Raw genomic sequence first — 14,261 nt, 5'->3', positions numbered from 1 at the left:
TTTAGGCCATAAACTCTAAGAGAGCGAACTCATGGACCCTCCTGTAAATCATCCATGGCCCTGTACCACTCCCGGGAACCCTTTCTAGGCCTTAAAACCCCGAAAACGATGCTAAAATGTCCAAATACTATAATGAAAAGCATAAGATGATTAACTTCTTGTAAAATACATATTTCATATGACATTAGGGTCCTAAAAGGTGCTCAAGTGGTTATTTGGTACCAAACGCCCAATCGACACTCTTACCCAATTCACCCGATTCGCCCGATTTCCGCGATTTCAGGTGAGTTCATACCCCTTTAATGAACCTTTCAAATGTTTTTAAATGTTTTAGGGGGGAGATACAAGTTGCTTATAAATGTTTATGTAAAGTTTTACAGAACAATTTCCGCGTTACAAGGATTAATCACATGTGATTCACTACCCTTAGTTCAAATCACATGTAATTTGTCCCTATGCCTTAAAAACAGGTTTTACCCTTTTCAAACTATTTTTAAGTAGTGAGTCAGAATTTAAATGTTCTTTTGGAAAAATACTTTTATTTAATCAATTTACTTATAAAAATGTAACCACTCTGATATATTTATATAAGTAAGATTTGGAGGACTTAGGACCGATATCCCGCCTTATTTCCTGTTCTTGTTTGATTGTGGGCTTAGGGTAGTGGTTATCCGTCCGACTGTCGTTGATTTCTTAGTTATATATCTGTATATCAGCATGGGATACAAATGTTACTGCTTTCACTTAACAATAAAGTCACTAACGTGCTAAGAACCATCCCCACTAAGATAACCATAATAGGTATGGTTACGGTTGCTACAGTTACTACTCGCTAAAGTCATTACTATCTACACTATAATACTCACTATTACTAGACGATACACTAGTAAGAGAATACACTATGATCAACACTAAAAGATTACTACACTATAACAATAGAGAAAACACTAAACAAACAATAATACACTAACCCACTATGAGATACTCTATTCGCTATCCACTACGCCCGGAGTTTTCCAGCAGGGAGACGACTCTACATGTATAGATCTATACGGGGCAGACGCTATTACATCCCGACTGTTAATCTCAGTCCGCGCCGTGCAGGCCCAGGGATGCCACTACTTCACTATATTGTGCATGACTGGGAAGGTCATGGGATCCTCTATTATCCTCACTATTAGTGATATACAAAGAATACACTACAACTACTCTAAAATACTACACTAAATGTTAAACTACATCCCGAAGTAAGTAAGTATCTACCACTAAAGGAAGCTTGCACCTCTATCACTAATTTCAGGCCTAACCTATTCTATCATATTTACTATTTGGAGATTTGTCGTTATACTTTACTATAAACGGTTTCAAAGAAATGAAGAAATGTATACTTTTCACAGATTGTCACTTAAAATGTATTTCTGGAAAAATATGGGACTTTTCTAAGTTTCCACTACTTATGAATATAAATGATACATTCTTCGTACTAATGCTTTGTATACAAAAACTCACACTAAACTCTTATGAACTCACCAGCTTTATGCTGATAATTGTTTTCAAAATAACTTGTATCTTCAGGTCAAAGATAGACAGGTTCAGACGCGACATTTTTGGAGAAGGTGGAGCATACAAGACCCATCTCTTATTTCTGATTTATTTTTGGGTGATTGTTAAACATTACAAAACACGCTTGTAATTAAATTCACTATATAATGCTATGGTTGTATGTTTCTTGTTTCTACTATTATGCAATTGTGATGATACTGTTCACTACGTCATCCACCCCGAAACGTATTCCGCCGTTATCGGTTTTGGGGTGTGACAGATGGTCACAATGTGAGACTCAATATTAGGGTTATTGGCCGTTAAATTTGACTTTGTGTGTTGAGTTGTTAACCTAGTTTGACTTTGATCAAAATTTGCTAGTTTTGGAGATTAGACTAAGGTGGGTCGTGTTGGAATTAATAGGTTTGTCTCGTTGCCGTTCGTGTAGTGGTAGCTGTGTGGTTAGCTGTTTTCGTGAGACAGGTGAGTCTCTTCACAGTACTCGTGGGCCGAAGAGACCAATATCGGCCCCACTAGATTTTGTTATGTGAATTTTATTTGTCTTTGTGGATTTTGCATGTATTGGGTTGAAAGATACCCCAGGTCTAGGCCCAGTATTGCATGTTCAGGTTGAAATATACCCTACGGCTGGACCCATGATTATATGTTGGATTGTGATATAACTCAGGGTTGGGCCCACTAATTTGTATGACACCAATTGTATTGATCGATAATTTTTAAATTAAAAAATTTACATTTGTTTTTGGGATGTAAAATTTTTTGTATATGACTATGGAAAGAGATTAAAAATTACAAAATTCCGTATTTTTAAATATTTTTTATATAAAGAATAGGCCTAAAACAATGATTGAAAAAGTGATTATAACAATTTCAAAATACTTAGTGATCTAAATAGAACTTTACTCTCTCTCTCTCTCTCTCTCTCTCTCTCTCTCTCTCTCTCTATATATATATATATATATATATATATATATATATATATATATACTAATTAAGAATTTCAAATCACATTAATTAACTCATATGCACTATAAGTAATCCCAAATACTTTTTTCATAGTGCTAATCCCACACACCAACTCTTGCAAGTGGAGCAACAACTTTTGGAAGTGGGTTGAGCTAATTGGAGTGGTTATATGATTTTTGTCAGCCACAAACGACTAGAAACAAGAAAATTATACTCTTTGTGTTTAAAGAACAAACTTTATTTGATATAAATATATTTAATTAATAATTAAATATTCAGATATATTTTAATAAGACAAAATTAGTAATTCGGTATAGATTAATCATTATGATAATCCGTCTGCTTACAATGACCAAACGACATTAAAAAGTTTGTTTCCAAACAACAATTCAAAATATAGATTATTTGTATCTTTCATTGAGGAGATATGACCCGGTGCTTGCGTATTCATTATTAAATAAAATCAAATAAACAAATTTGGAAAAAAAAAAACTTTTTAATAGAGAACATTAAAAAGAAACTCATTCTACTTTTTTCTTAAAGAGGAAAGGAACATGACAAAAAAAGTGTCACAGGTCTCTGTCTAAACTTTCATTTCCAATATTCATGACACGATAAAGATATGATTATCTACCATATAAGATCACTCGGGACAATAAAAAATCACCCCATAGTCCATATAACTCATTTATGTGGTGAGTATTGAGTTCTGATTACTTATGTTGTAAGAAAACCTAAAGATGAGCTTCACAACTAAGAGCCTGGGTTCGATGTATGGGCTAGAACAACATCGGATTAACATTAGTATGGGCATGGCTTCATTGGATCTCCCACTACCACCGCCACCACTGAATCTACCTCGTTCAGATCTACTTGTTGGTAAGTTTTCCACTCCTACAACAAATCTTTACCAGATCTATCTCTACAATACCTAAGTTTCGAATTTTTAAATCACTTTAAAGGAAGAAGAGAAGATTACAACGAGATTTGTGTTCCTACATATAAAGCAACAATAACCGGTGATTGGAAAGCAGCCAAACTCATCCTAGACAAACGCCCGGAGCTTGTAAGGTTTAGCATCACCGAAAGTTATGATACAGTTCTTCACATTGCTGTAATGGGGAAGTCATACTGGTTTGTGGAATATCTGGTGAGTTTGATGGAAAAGGAGGACTTAGAACTTCAAAATAAAAACGGTGAAACTGCTCTCTGTTTAGCAGCCATATCTGGACATGTCAAGATAGCTAGTATTTTGGTGAGGAAGAACAAGGCTCTAGTGGAGATTCCTGATAGTCGAGGAATGATGCCACTCTACATGGCTGCTCTATATGGAAAGCATGAAATGGTGAGGTATCTTTATCAAAGTTCCCGGAAGATGACTGGTGATTTCTGGACAAATCATCATAGAAGTTGTGTTCTTGTGAAATGTGTTGAAGCTAATCTATTTGGTAAGTATCTTGATTCTTGGCTCCTAATTATTGATTTCTTGCTTGTTTTTCTATTATAATATGTGGGTATATTTTATTTTGTGAGTTTAACTTCATATTAAGGATTAACGATAATTTAAGCAATTACTTAGCCAACAGTTTTTGTACCTACTACCTGAAACTTCATTTTCTTAAGGTTTGACTATCCAATTTTCAATTATGTTTAGTAGTTGTGGAATTCTGTATTTTTTGTACGGTTGTTACAAATTTTTTTCATTTTTGTTATCACGGAAGCTCATGTCGATGTACATATCACAGTATGACATGTGGACCAGTGATGTGATAAGTATATTTTGTCATATTGACATGTGGACCAATGATATGATAAGTTTATTGAAGCGTATATTTAACACCTTTTCAAAGATTTAAAAGGCTCTTCAACTTGTTATTATTTTTTTTTTCAAAATGGTTTTCATGTTTATCCGTATATTTAGTTTTTATATATATTCTTTCTAGATTTCATTTTTTTATTCTGTTTTTAAATGTTTTTTAACACATTATTTTCATAATTTCATAGTTCTTATATATATACTTGCTTTAATTTTTTTTCTTCGCAGTCCGTTTTCATAAATCTTTTTAGTTTCTTCTTACATGTTTTTTGAAAATCTTTTTTTTTTTTCACAATCAATTTTTACAACTTCAGTTTTACAAGTAAAAATAATAAAATTGTACAAACGAAATAAAACATAAAAATTTAAAATAGGATTGTAGAATATATAAAAATAAAATAAAAAACAAAAATAAAACATGTTTTTAAAAACATATAAAATGGAATCGTAGAGAAACATAAAGGTCGAAATAAAACCAATAAATTCAAAAAAAAAAACACATTAAAAAAAAAACAATCTTTGTTCGTTCATGAATATTCACATGACATGAACACTTAAAACTCACACAAATTCTACATACGTGAAAATGCAACTACACTCTTTCTGATAACTCTAACCCTGAAATGACTAATCATTGAGTGACAATATAATTAACTAACCAGGAAACTAAAACCTTCTAACATATAATAATAACAATAAGTAAATAGCCCAAAGTAGCTCTAAAATTTTCGCTAAGTTATTCTAAAATTACAAAAAAAAAACCATAGCTTCAAACAACTTAAACTTACCTACTTGATAGGGGCGGAGGATATTAAGGGCGAGGGGCGATGTGAAACCCCCCCCCCCCCCCCCCCCCCCCCGCGCCCCCCCGGCGGCATCATTTTTGGGTGAACTACTAGAAAATAAATAGTTTAATACTTGATCGTCAGCATGACCAAGTCGCTGATGCCATGTAGTAGAGGTGGTGGAGAAAAATGCATGACTTGTGGAACTTGCGATAAGATAAAAGGGTCATAGTTGTCACATCAGATTAATGGGCGACATGTATGATAATCAAGAACAATAAACCCAAACGGGTCAAAATCAATAGAACAAAACTCTTTTGAGTAGTGAAGTTGTGGACATAAGTACTATTTTTAACGATATTGGGTATTATAAGGAGATTTTACAAGGGTAAAGGTTGATATATTTTTGGAATAGAAAAAGTTGTGTCTCGGGGTTGTCACAGGTATTCTAGAACCATTACCAACAAAAATAGGATGGGGTATATAATAGTTATTACAAAAAAAAATAGGACTGGATGTCCATTACCTATCCTCCATTTCCTAGGTTATTAAAAGTCATTTTATTAAGCATTAAATTCACGGAACTGGGATGATCGGGAGTACCCAACCAAACCCACGAAAATTGAGTCGAACTGTCGGGTTAGACATGTGCCTATGGACTGCCTTGTGCTTGGAATTGGGCATGCTGAGGTTTGTTGGCAATGAGTCCAGGAGTTACTAAAGTGGCTCGACCCCATAAAGAAGTAGGTTGTGATTGTTATTGTTGTGTGACTCAAGCAGATGGAAGATTCGATGAAGGAACAGCCCACGTTGGGTTTTAAGGCGGGTTTGAGTGTGAATAAAACCCACCCATCACCTTAATTTCCATTTGGTGCACCATGGGTGTTATGTGGTGGTTGGCAACGTTGATTATTGAAAATGTTGTTGTCACCCTGTTTATCATTATGAACGATGAAAAGGAGGTGTGATGATCGTGAGATGAAGATGGGACCCAATTAATGATAAGGCATTCCTCTTCCACACCAAGCAAGGATCACATTTGAGAAAAATAGAGAAGAGTTTACTGTGTTCCTGAATACCGTCAAATTTTCTAGATAAACCATTGATGGTATGAATCATGACATGCTTTTCCTTCCTTTTTTCACCAATTCCTTTAAGGAAATCAACAATCTTTTTGACTTTGTTGCGATAATCACGAAATGAAAGGTTTCACCAAGTCCTTTAAGTAAATCGATGATCTTTTTGATTTTTTTGCGATAAACACGAAATGTGAGGTCCTTACGGAGATACTTTAGAGCTCACTTTTGGGTTGCAAATCTATGGAATTTTCACAGTAAAGGGCATTTATGTTGAGCCAAACTTTTCGGGCGAGTGCATTGAGATTATAAGTAAATGTAATTATGGATTGATATATAGAGGCAAATAGCCATAGTTTAACCATGGAATCAAGCTTCTCCCATTCAAAAATCATAAGTGGTGTAAATGGAGCATCATAGGAACTTTCAGTATGGTCGACTGCATCCTATGTAATGCAGCGAATGGCAAAGAGGTTGCATAATGGATCATAGTTATGAGAGGCAATATCAAGGACTAACACGGCATATGTATTGATATTTGTAATCACATATGGCTTGTCTGTAGAGGGTGGTAAGTTGTTGTTGACGGGCATGGTGTAGAGGTAGGGTTTAAGCCACCAGAGGAGGTGGATGATGGAGGAAGAAAGGAACAAGAAAGGTAAAGGGAAGAAGAAAGAATTTAGGAGAATTTAGAATGTGTATCTGATTCTCAGATACCATGATATAGTGAATAATTCCCCAATCCTTTGAACTGAATTACCACAAGAGTATAAATACAAAATGGAATGGGTCAAAACATATACAATACATACAAAGTTATAGGCTAACTACTAATACAAATACATACACATATTTACAAAGTATGATCCGCTAACAGATTCAATTTCGATGTAGTTGGATTAATTTAGACATATTCAATTTCTCAAGTTTGAGATCATGCGGGTACGACTGTTGTATACACTATCTACAAAAAGCCTTGCATGGTCATCTAACTTAGTTATGTGTTGATATATATTGATGCGGAAATCAAGATGGAATGAAAATAGCTAGAAGAAAGGATTATAGGCTATAAAAAAACGAGCAATCCCTATTCAATCATGGAGTTTCACAACTCTTATAAACATAATAAAACATAGATAAAATTACCATAATTTAAAATACGACTACACCATATGTACTAATTCTAACCTTAATATGACTCTTAGTTTACTAAAGACAAAAAACTAATAACTTGAAACTAAAACTATAAGTGCACAAATAGATTTTTCAAACTGAATATCATTGGTTTGAATACTAGTTTGCTTCCTTTTATATTGTTTTCAAACTGATTAAGGAAAAAAATGGATTGGAGGTCGGTTTAAAACCAGGCTTGGTGAAAGCAGCTTATAGTATAGGTTTGAAAACCTATGTTTTCACCACTTTTTTCGAACTTGATTTCGATATTAGAAATTTAACAAAATTCTCATGATTGATCAGAATGAGATTAGTAATCAAACTTATGGCCACTCAATGATGTAAGCTGTTTTCGGTTATTCAGGATCATTTACGAGTGCAATAATAGTTTTCTAGTTTGATTGTATTATAAAATGTTTTTATCAGACATCTAGGATAATACCAGGGGCATAAACCAATCTTGAGAAATCTCCAAAACATTGTATCAACAATAATTTGTAGAAATAATGGATCTAAACATGTCTTTAGGGTATGAAAATCAATTTTTTTCTAGGTTTGAAAATTGGTTTTACATAAACCAATTCCAAGATTCTAGATGTCAAAGTAGTCCCACATCTCAGGTTCAACATCAAATCAAATTAGTTTCACTTAGACCAGTTCATAATCTAGTTTGGTTCCGGTAAAAACCGATTTTTTTAATCCTAAACTAGTTTTTTGTGAACCTCTAACTACAATCCTAAAACTAAATGGAAATATAAATCCCATAAACTATCTAAAACACATAACTACAAAATCCTAGAATATAAGCCCAAATTATTAAAAAATCTCCAAATAACTCCACGCCGAACCACTTGCCAAAGATATTTGGACCAATAAAAAGAGCTCTTAGTCTGATGAAATTTGGACAAACCCTGTGGTGGTTTTCATGGAGTACCACGACAAAGGACAAGGACCGATACACCTATTAGAGACGACTATCCTGCCATTTTTATTAGTTAGTTCTTCCCTTTCATGTTGAGTTGTGGAACCCGATTTTCGATTTTAACCCCACTAATGCTACTGAATTTTAGCAATGAGGAATGGAAATGTCAAGAGCTATCTTTTACATACTTGAAGGTATGTAGTTTCATCTCTTACATTAAGATCAAGCATACATGCAGAGATAAGCTAAACTAAAAGGCAAATGAGTGTGTCTGTATTGGATACAAACTGAATGATAGGATTTATCACTTGTGCGATAACCATAATAAATTGGTAGTTATAAGTAAGAATGCGATTTTAAACGAGAATGCCCATTATAAAGATGAGCTTGAAGCACATTTAGCAGGAGCATGAAACCAGAAGATAAAGATTAAGGTGTGTCTGATAAGCATAAAAAGACACTACATGACCTATAAACACCTTAGAGATATACAAAATTTTACGAAGTAGTGGGAGCTAAGATGAGTTTGAGGGGTCTAGTGATAATGGAATCATAAAAGGCAATGAGAGTTCAGAAAATGAATTTACAAACGAGGAATATATAGAAATTCCTCCATTAAAAGATCCACTGGTGAAATAATACATCTAGTAAGATATTATTTATAAAAATAAATACTTGTTAATTGAGAATAGAGAGCTAGAATGTTATCTAGAGGCTTTGAAGATGAAAGATACCATATAGTGGAAGAAGGGTATGGAGGATGAGTTGAACTCACTAAACAAGAACCACATATGGTCCTTCATCGATGTGCCAGTAAGGAAGAAAGGACTATAAGGGAAGTATATATTAAGTGTTTAGAACAAAATTGATGGAAACAAAAGGTACAATGCTAGATTAATGGTGAAAGGTTAGTAACATACGATAGGACTTGACTAAAATGAAAAAGTATCATTGGTTATTAACATAAGATAGAATAGCCAAAAGGTTTTTTGTTAGCTGGAAAAGAATATCTAGTATGAAAGTTGAAGAAAAATCTATCTGGGTTAAAGCAATCTCCAAAACAGTGATACTTGAAGTTTGATAGTTTTATGTAAATAAGTTTAAATCATATTTCATCATCCTCTTATTATATGTTGATCACATGTTTGTAGCTGCAACACATGAAAGATATCAACAAAATAAAGAAGTAGTTTTCCATGGTGTTTTAAATGAAGGACATATGAGATGCAAACAAATCCTAACTATGAGAATTTTCATAGATAAAGTTGCTAGTACTCTAAATCTTTCCTAACAGAAGTATACATGGGAAATCTTAGAGATATTTACCACTAGTAGTTGATAAGGCTAGAAGAACCATTATAGGGAGTGATTTCAAACAATTAAAGAAAAAATCAAACCAGAGACAGATGAAGACAATAAAAGAAAGGGTAGAGTTACATATATAACAATAGTCAGTAGCATGATGTATACAATGGTATGTGTCGGGTCAAATATTTCACATTTAGTGTGACTTGCTACAATATTTGTGTCAAATACTGGCAAGGAGAAAGATGAAGGAATGAACTAGCTAATATGCTACTTGAGAGTCAATTATGAGGTTTCCTTGTGTTTTAGAATAAGGAATGTAGTCTTAAAAGGCTCTATTAATGCATATTTGAGAGGTTGACTAGATTTAGGGAAATCCACCATATTTAATGTGTTCACCATTAGGGATACAACTATTGTTTGTATGTCCATATTATAAAATAGCGTTGCTTATTTAACCACAGAAACTAAGTATATGGTCATTGTAAAAGCTGACATTGAGCTTAGTTTATTAAGGAACTTAGTATCAGAGTTGACCATGAAAAAAGAAGATTATGTCATCCAATTTGATAAAGTGTAGTTCACCTTGCAAAGAGTCCATTATTTCATAGAAGAACAAAAACGTATTTAGATGAGGTAACACTCTATCATAGAATTGATAAGTCATGGTTATTTTTTCCTTGAGGAAGATTCTTGACATGAAGATCCATTAGATATGTTTACCAAGAGTACGACAACATATAAGTTGAAGCTATGTACTTTCAGATACTTGAATATAATGTTCAAACTAAATAAAAATGGGGTTTATAACGTTTGTGTTTAGATAGCAGTAGACTTTTTGATCAACCGCCATGCAAGAGATTGTTGAGTTATGTGGTTTAAAATTTATGTTTAACCTTATTGTCACTAATATTAAGACATGGAAAGTGTGAGATTGTTAATCAACTTTTTAATTAGATTTTTTCCCTAAAGGTCTGTGGTGGCAGCTGCGCCAACAACTTTGATTCTCGAGTCAATGTATGAAATACTCGAGCTATTCGTCGTGCTCATATTGTAGGACCAAACCAAATAGTTATGCCTTAGGGTTGTGAGCTCGCCCTAGGTTAACTTTTACCATTATAAATCGATCCATGTATACCTTTTTAACACTAAGTAGAAAGCGTTTAAGATGGACATATTTTCTACATGTCTAATAAAAGTTCTCTAGTTCTTCTATGCTACACTTTAAGTCCTTTTGTCCTTAATTTTTCTTCAAATCTTTATTGTGTGTGTTTATAACATTTTTCATTCTAACATTTTGTCTTTTTTCGGCCTAGTTTATGGCTCATCCTGGGGGTTTCTTTTTAATTAAGGTACAGTGGATAAACAAATGTTAAACTCGGTTGTTATTTATTGGCGGTGTCCTTAAAATTTATTGAACGTTCATTGAGTAATTGTCTATCTTGATGTAATGAGCAACTGTTCCTTGCGGTGGAAGGAACTATCAAGTAAACACATGTAGATTTTAACATGTAATTCTTATGCATATGCAACTCCAGGAAGATGTGGATTTTGTGTCTTATCTTCTAGCTTGCATTTTACTTTTTCTTAGCTTTTTTTTACTTTTTCATAGATTTTTTCTCACCAGTTGTCTGTCAACTATTATGTAGATATTGCATTACAAATGGCAAGGGACCGTCCAGAACTTGCTATAAATGGTAGTGTACTCGGACTGTTGGCTCGAAAACCCTATGCATTTGATGTTACAACACAACATATTTTCTGGAGAATCATATGTTCATGTAAGAATATCATTTCCTTAACTTATTATATACTATTCATTGCAGTTGTAACTTCATATTATCAGTTTCTGGTAAACAGTATTTACATTATGCTTGATGTGCTATGACATCCTCTAAAATATGTGATGATTGGGTAAGGATTTATAAAGGTACTGTTAACACTGATGTATGATGATAGAGTTGCATTGGTCATTTGATTTATTAGGGTTTGTTGGACATTCAGAAACAAAGTGATTAGTATTTACAAACAATAGTTGTTTTAATCAAAATTCTGATCATTTTGGCTCGTGTTTTTAAAAAAACTTTTGAAGAATATTAGTCTCGACATAAACTCACTTTTTTGTTTTTGTTATGTCGAGCATAAAAGTTTGTCTTAAATTCTAATGAAACAGATGGGACATTCCACGGATTTTGGAGCTTTTTCTTATTATAAAAAAAGTGAACTTTATTACCTCGAAGACAAAGTCTTCATATTTTTACAACAAAAACATCCAATGAAGAGGATATAAAGGTATAATAAATTAATAATCTATTCACATGTATGTCATATCATTTACTTTGTTGTCATTTTTGAAGTATGTCATCTGAAGACTGGAATTCGTGACACGGACAATCATGCTCTCCAATTACTAACAATCGTTTGGGCAGAGATTGTGAAATTGCCAAAGCCTCAAATTGATGAAATAATAAGAGGGCCACCCGATCAACCTAAGGACATTGTAAAGCCAACACGTGCTGAAAAGGAAAAGCAAGAAGCCCTACTACTGCTAAGAAACATTTCAGACAACGTTACAAAAATGCCTACTAGAATTTTTAACCGATTCAGAGGAGTTGATGAGAGGGGAACTACTTCAATACCTGCAAAGCAAAAATACTCATCCCGTGTACTATTTCTTGCTGCAGAAATGGGCAACACTGCGTTTGTTGTCGAGGTTATTCGACAATATCCACATTTAGTACGAGAGGTGAATGATGATAACCAAAGTATATTTCACATTGCTGTCTCACATCGTCATGAAGGTATCTATAATTTATTGTATGAGATAGGCTCACTAAGGAATTTGATAATTACTCTTGAAGACGAAAATGGCAACAACATGTTGCATTTGGTTGGCCAAAGTCCAAAGCGTAACAGACTTCAAGACATACCTGGAGTCGGTCTGCAGTTGCATCTAGAAACATTATGGTTCAAGGTACATTTGTCCCTGGCTGTTAACTCTTCATACAAGTCATCTTCCTTTCTTAATAACTTCTATCCTTTTTATTTGCAATTTTAAATCTGTGGAATCATTTTTATATATGAGACAACCGATAATTTCCTAATTTCACACTCTAAGCCAAGTTGGTTTTCATAGTGGTATGCTTGCAAAAATGTTAAGAGTTGAGTTCTAGAGCCATTGTGGGAGTTCCAATAACTCCAATGTGGGTTGTCTCATTATGGACACTAGATTCTAATACCACCCACCTAGCTAGAGGACTATTGTATATCTGATATATATCTCACATGATGTTAATTTCTATATCACATTATGCTTTTGGAGTGAGGTTATATGGTCCATGTTGTAGGGTTGATGCATCAATACTCCTTTCTTGCAGAAATAATTTCCCATTTTCTTGTAGTATATATTAAATGGTAATATTATATGCCTTAAGTTCATGATAATGACGTAATCTTTCTGATATTAGGAAGTTGAAAGCATACTCCCTCCTCCTTTTCGAGAAAAGAAGAACGCGTTTGGGCTAACACCACATGAAGTATTCACCAAGAACCACAAAGATCTGTTTTCCAAAGGCGAGGAATGGATGAAAGAAACTGCCGCTCAATTAATGGTGGTTGCATCACTTATAGCCACCATCTCATTTGCGGCAGCGTTTACATTTCCAGGTGGATATGACCAAGTAACGGGCATCCCAATCTTCATCCGAAAAGAACTTTCCAAAATTTTCATAATATTTGATGGCTTGTCTTTTATATCGGCTACATCTTCAATCCTTTTGGTGTTGTCTATCTTGGGATCAGATTACACCGAACATGATTTTATGATTTCATTACCCCAACAACTGATGATATGTCTAGGGTCGCTTTTCATCTCTATAGCGACCTTGATCCTCGCTTTTCTCATCAACTTTTTACTTCTTTATCAAAACAGTTCTAAATGGATACCAATTTTTATAAGTTGTTTTGCTGCTGTCACGTATATGATATTTGGTAGCCCAAAATTTCCTCTTGTAGGTCGGTTTTTATACGGTTCTAGGTTTCTTTTTGAAAGGGAGAGGAGAATGCTTAAGAAACCCATCTTTTAGCCATTTGAATTCATTTACTTTCCATTTAAAGTGAAGTATTTCTAAAGGCACATTTTTTGGATGTTAGATGTTAAAATTACTTTGCTTAGTCGTTTGTAATTAAAGCATACATTTGGAGCTAGTTTCGTCAATTGATCTAGGTGTAAATATCTTGTAATTTTGTTCATTATACGTAATCTGATTTCTTTTAATAAATGCAAATATCTCTTCATTACATTTCTTAGTCCAAACAAAGTCATTCAACCACATTCAATTAATCATTCAATTAATGATGCTGGGATCAAAGGAACCAAAGCTATAGGTAAATAGTTTATCATTGTACATAGTCCTTTTCGATTACTGAAAAACCTCACTACAAGCAACCACACTAATACCAAAGATTATGGTTATTATAAAAGTGTTGCGACATCTACGCCATGTCATCTCTACTATATGTTTTACTAGCACACTACTAACACTTGGAAATGATTACCACTCTATATTATTTATCATTTTTTTACATTAGATTAAATAAAACAAAACATAATTATTAAACATAATTAAATATCTTACATTACTTAAAAACCCAAT

General features: G+C 33.6%; 1 protein-coding gene across 2 annotated transcripts; it reads left to right on the top strand.

Annotated features, from left to right (window-relative positions):
• The first annotated feature begins 3,085 nt into the window (after window positions 1-3,085).
• LOC145070400 (uncharacterized) lies at window positions 3,086-13,812 on the top strand. Of its 2 annotated transcripts, none has more exons than XM_079017345.1 (5): window positions 3,086-3,408; window positions 3,492-3,977; window positions 11,256-11,387; window positions 11,964-12,580; window positions 13,078-13,269. In XM_079017345.1, exons 1-5 carry the CDS (start codon window positions 3,270-3,272, stop codon window positions 13,129-13,131), a joined length of 1,428 nt encoding a protein of 475 aa, XP_078873471.1. In that variant the 5' UTR covers window positions 3,086-3,269; the 3' UTR covers window positions 13,132-13,269. The 2 variants fall into 2 exon arrangements, with proteins under 2 accessions (XP_078873471.1, XP_078873470.1); XM_079017344.1 differs by having other exon boundaries at window positions 3,088-3,408; window positions 13,074-13,812.
• Window positions 13,813-14,261: the final 449 nt, after the last annotated feature.

Source organism: Lactuca serriola, chromosome 8, assembly GCF_051521515.1.
Source record: "Lactuca serriola cultivar US96UC23 chromosome 8, Lser_US96UC23_V15, whole genome shotgun sequence".
Lineage (NCBI taxonomy): Eukaryota > Viridiplantae > Streptophyta > Magnoliopsida > Asterales > Asteraceae > Lactuca > Lactuca serriola.
Note: the sequence above shows the minus strand (reverse complement) of the source record. Positions and strands in the feature narration are given on the sequence as shown.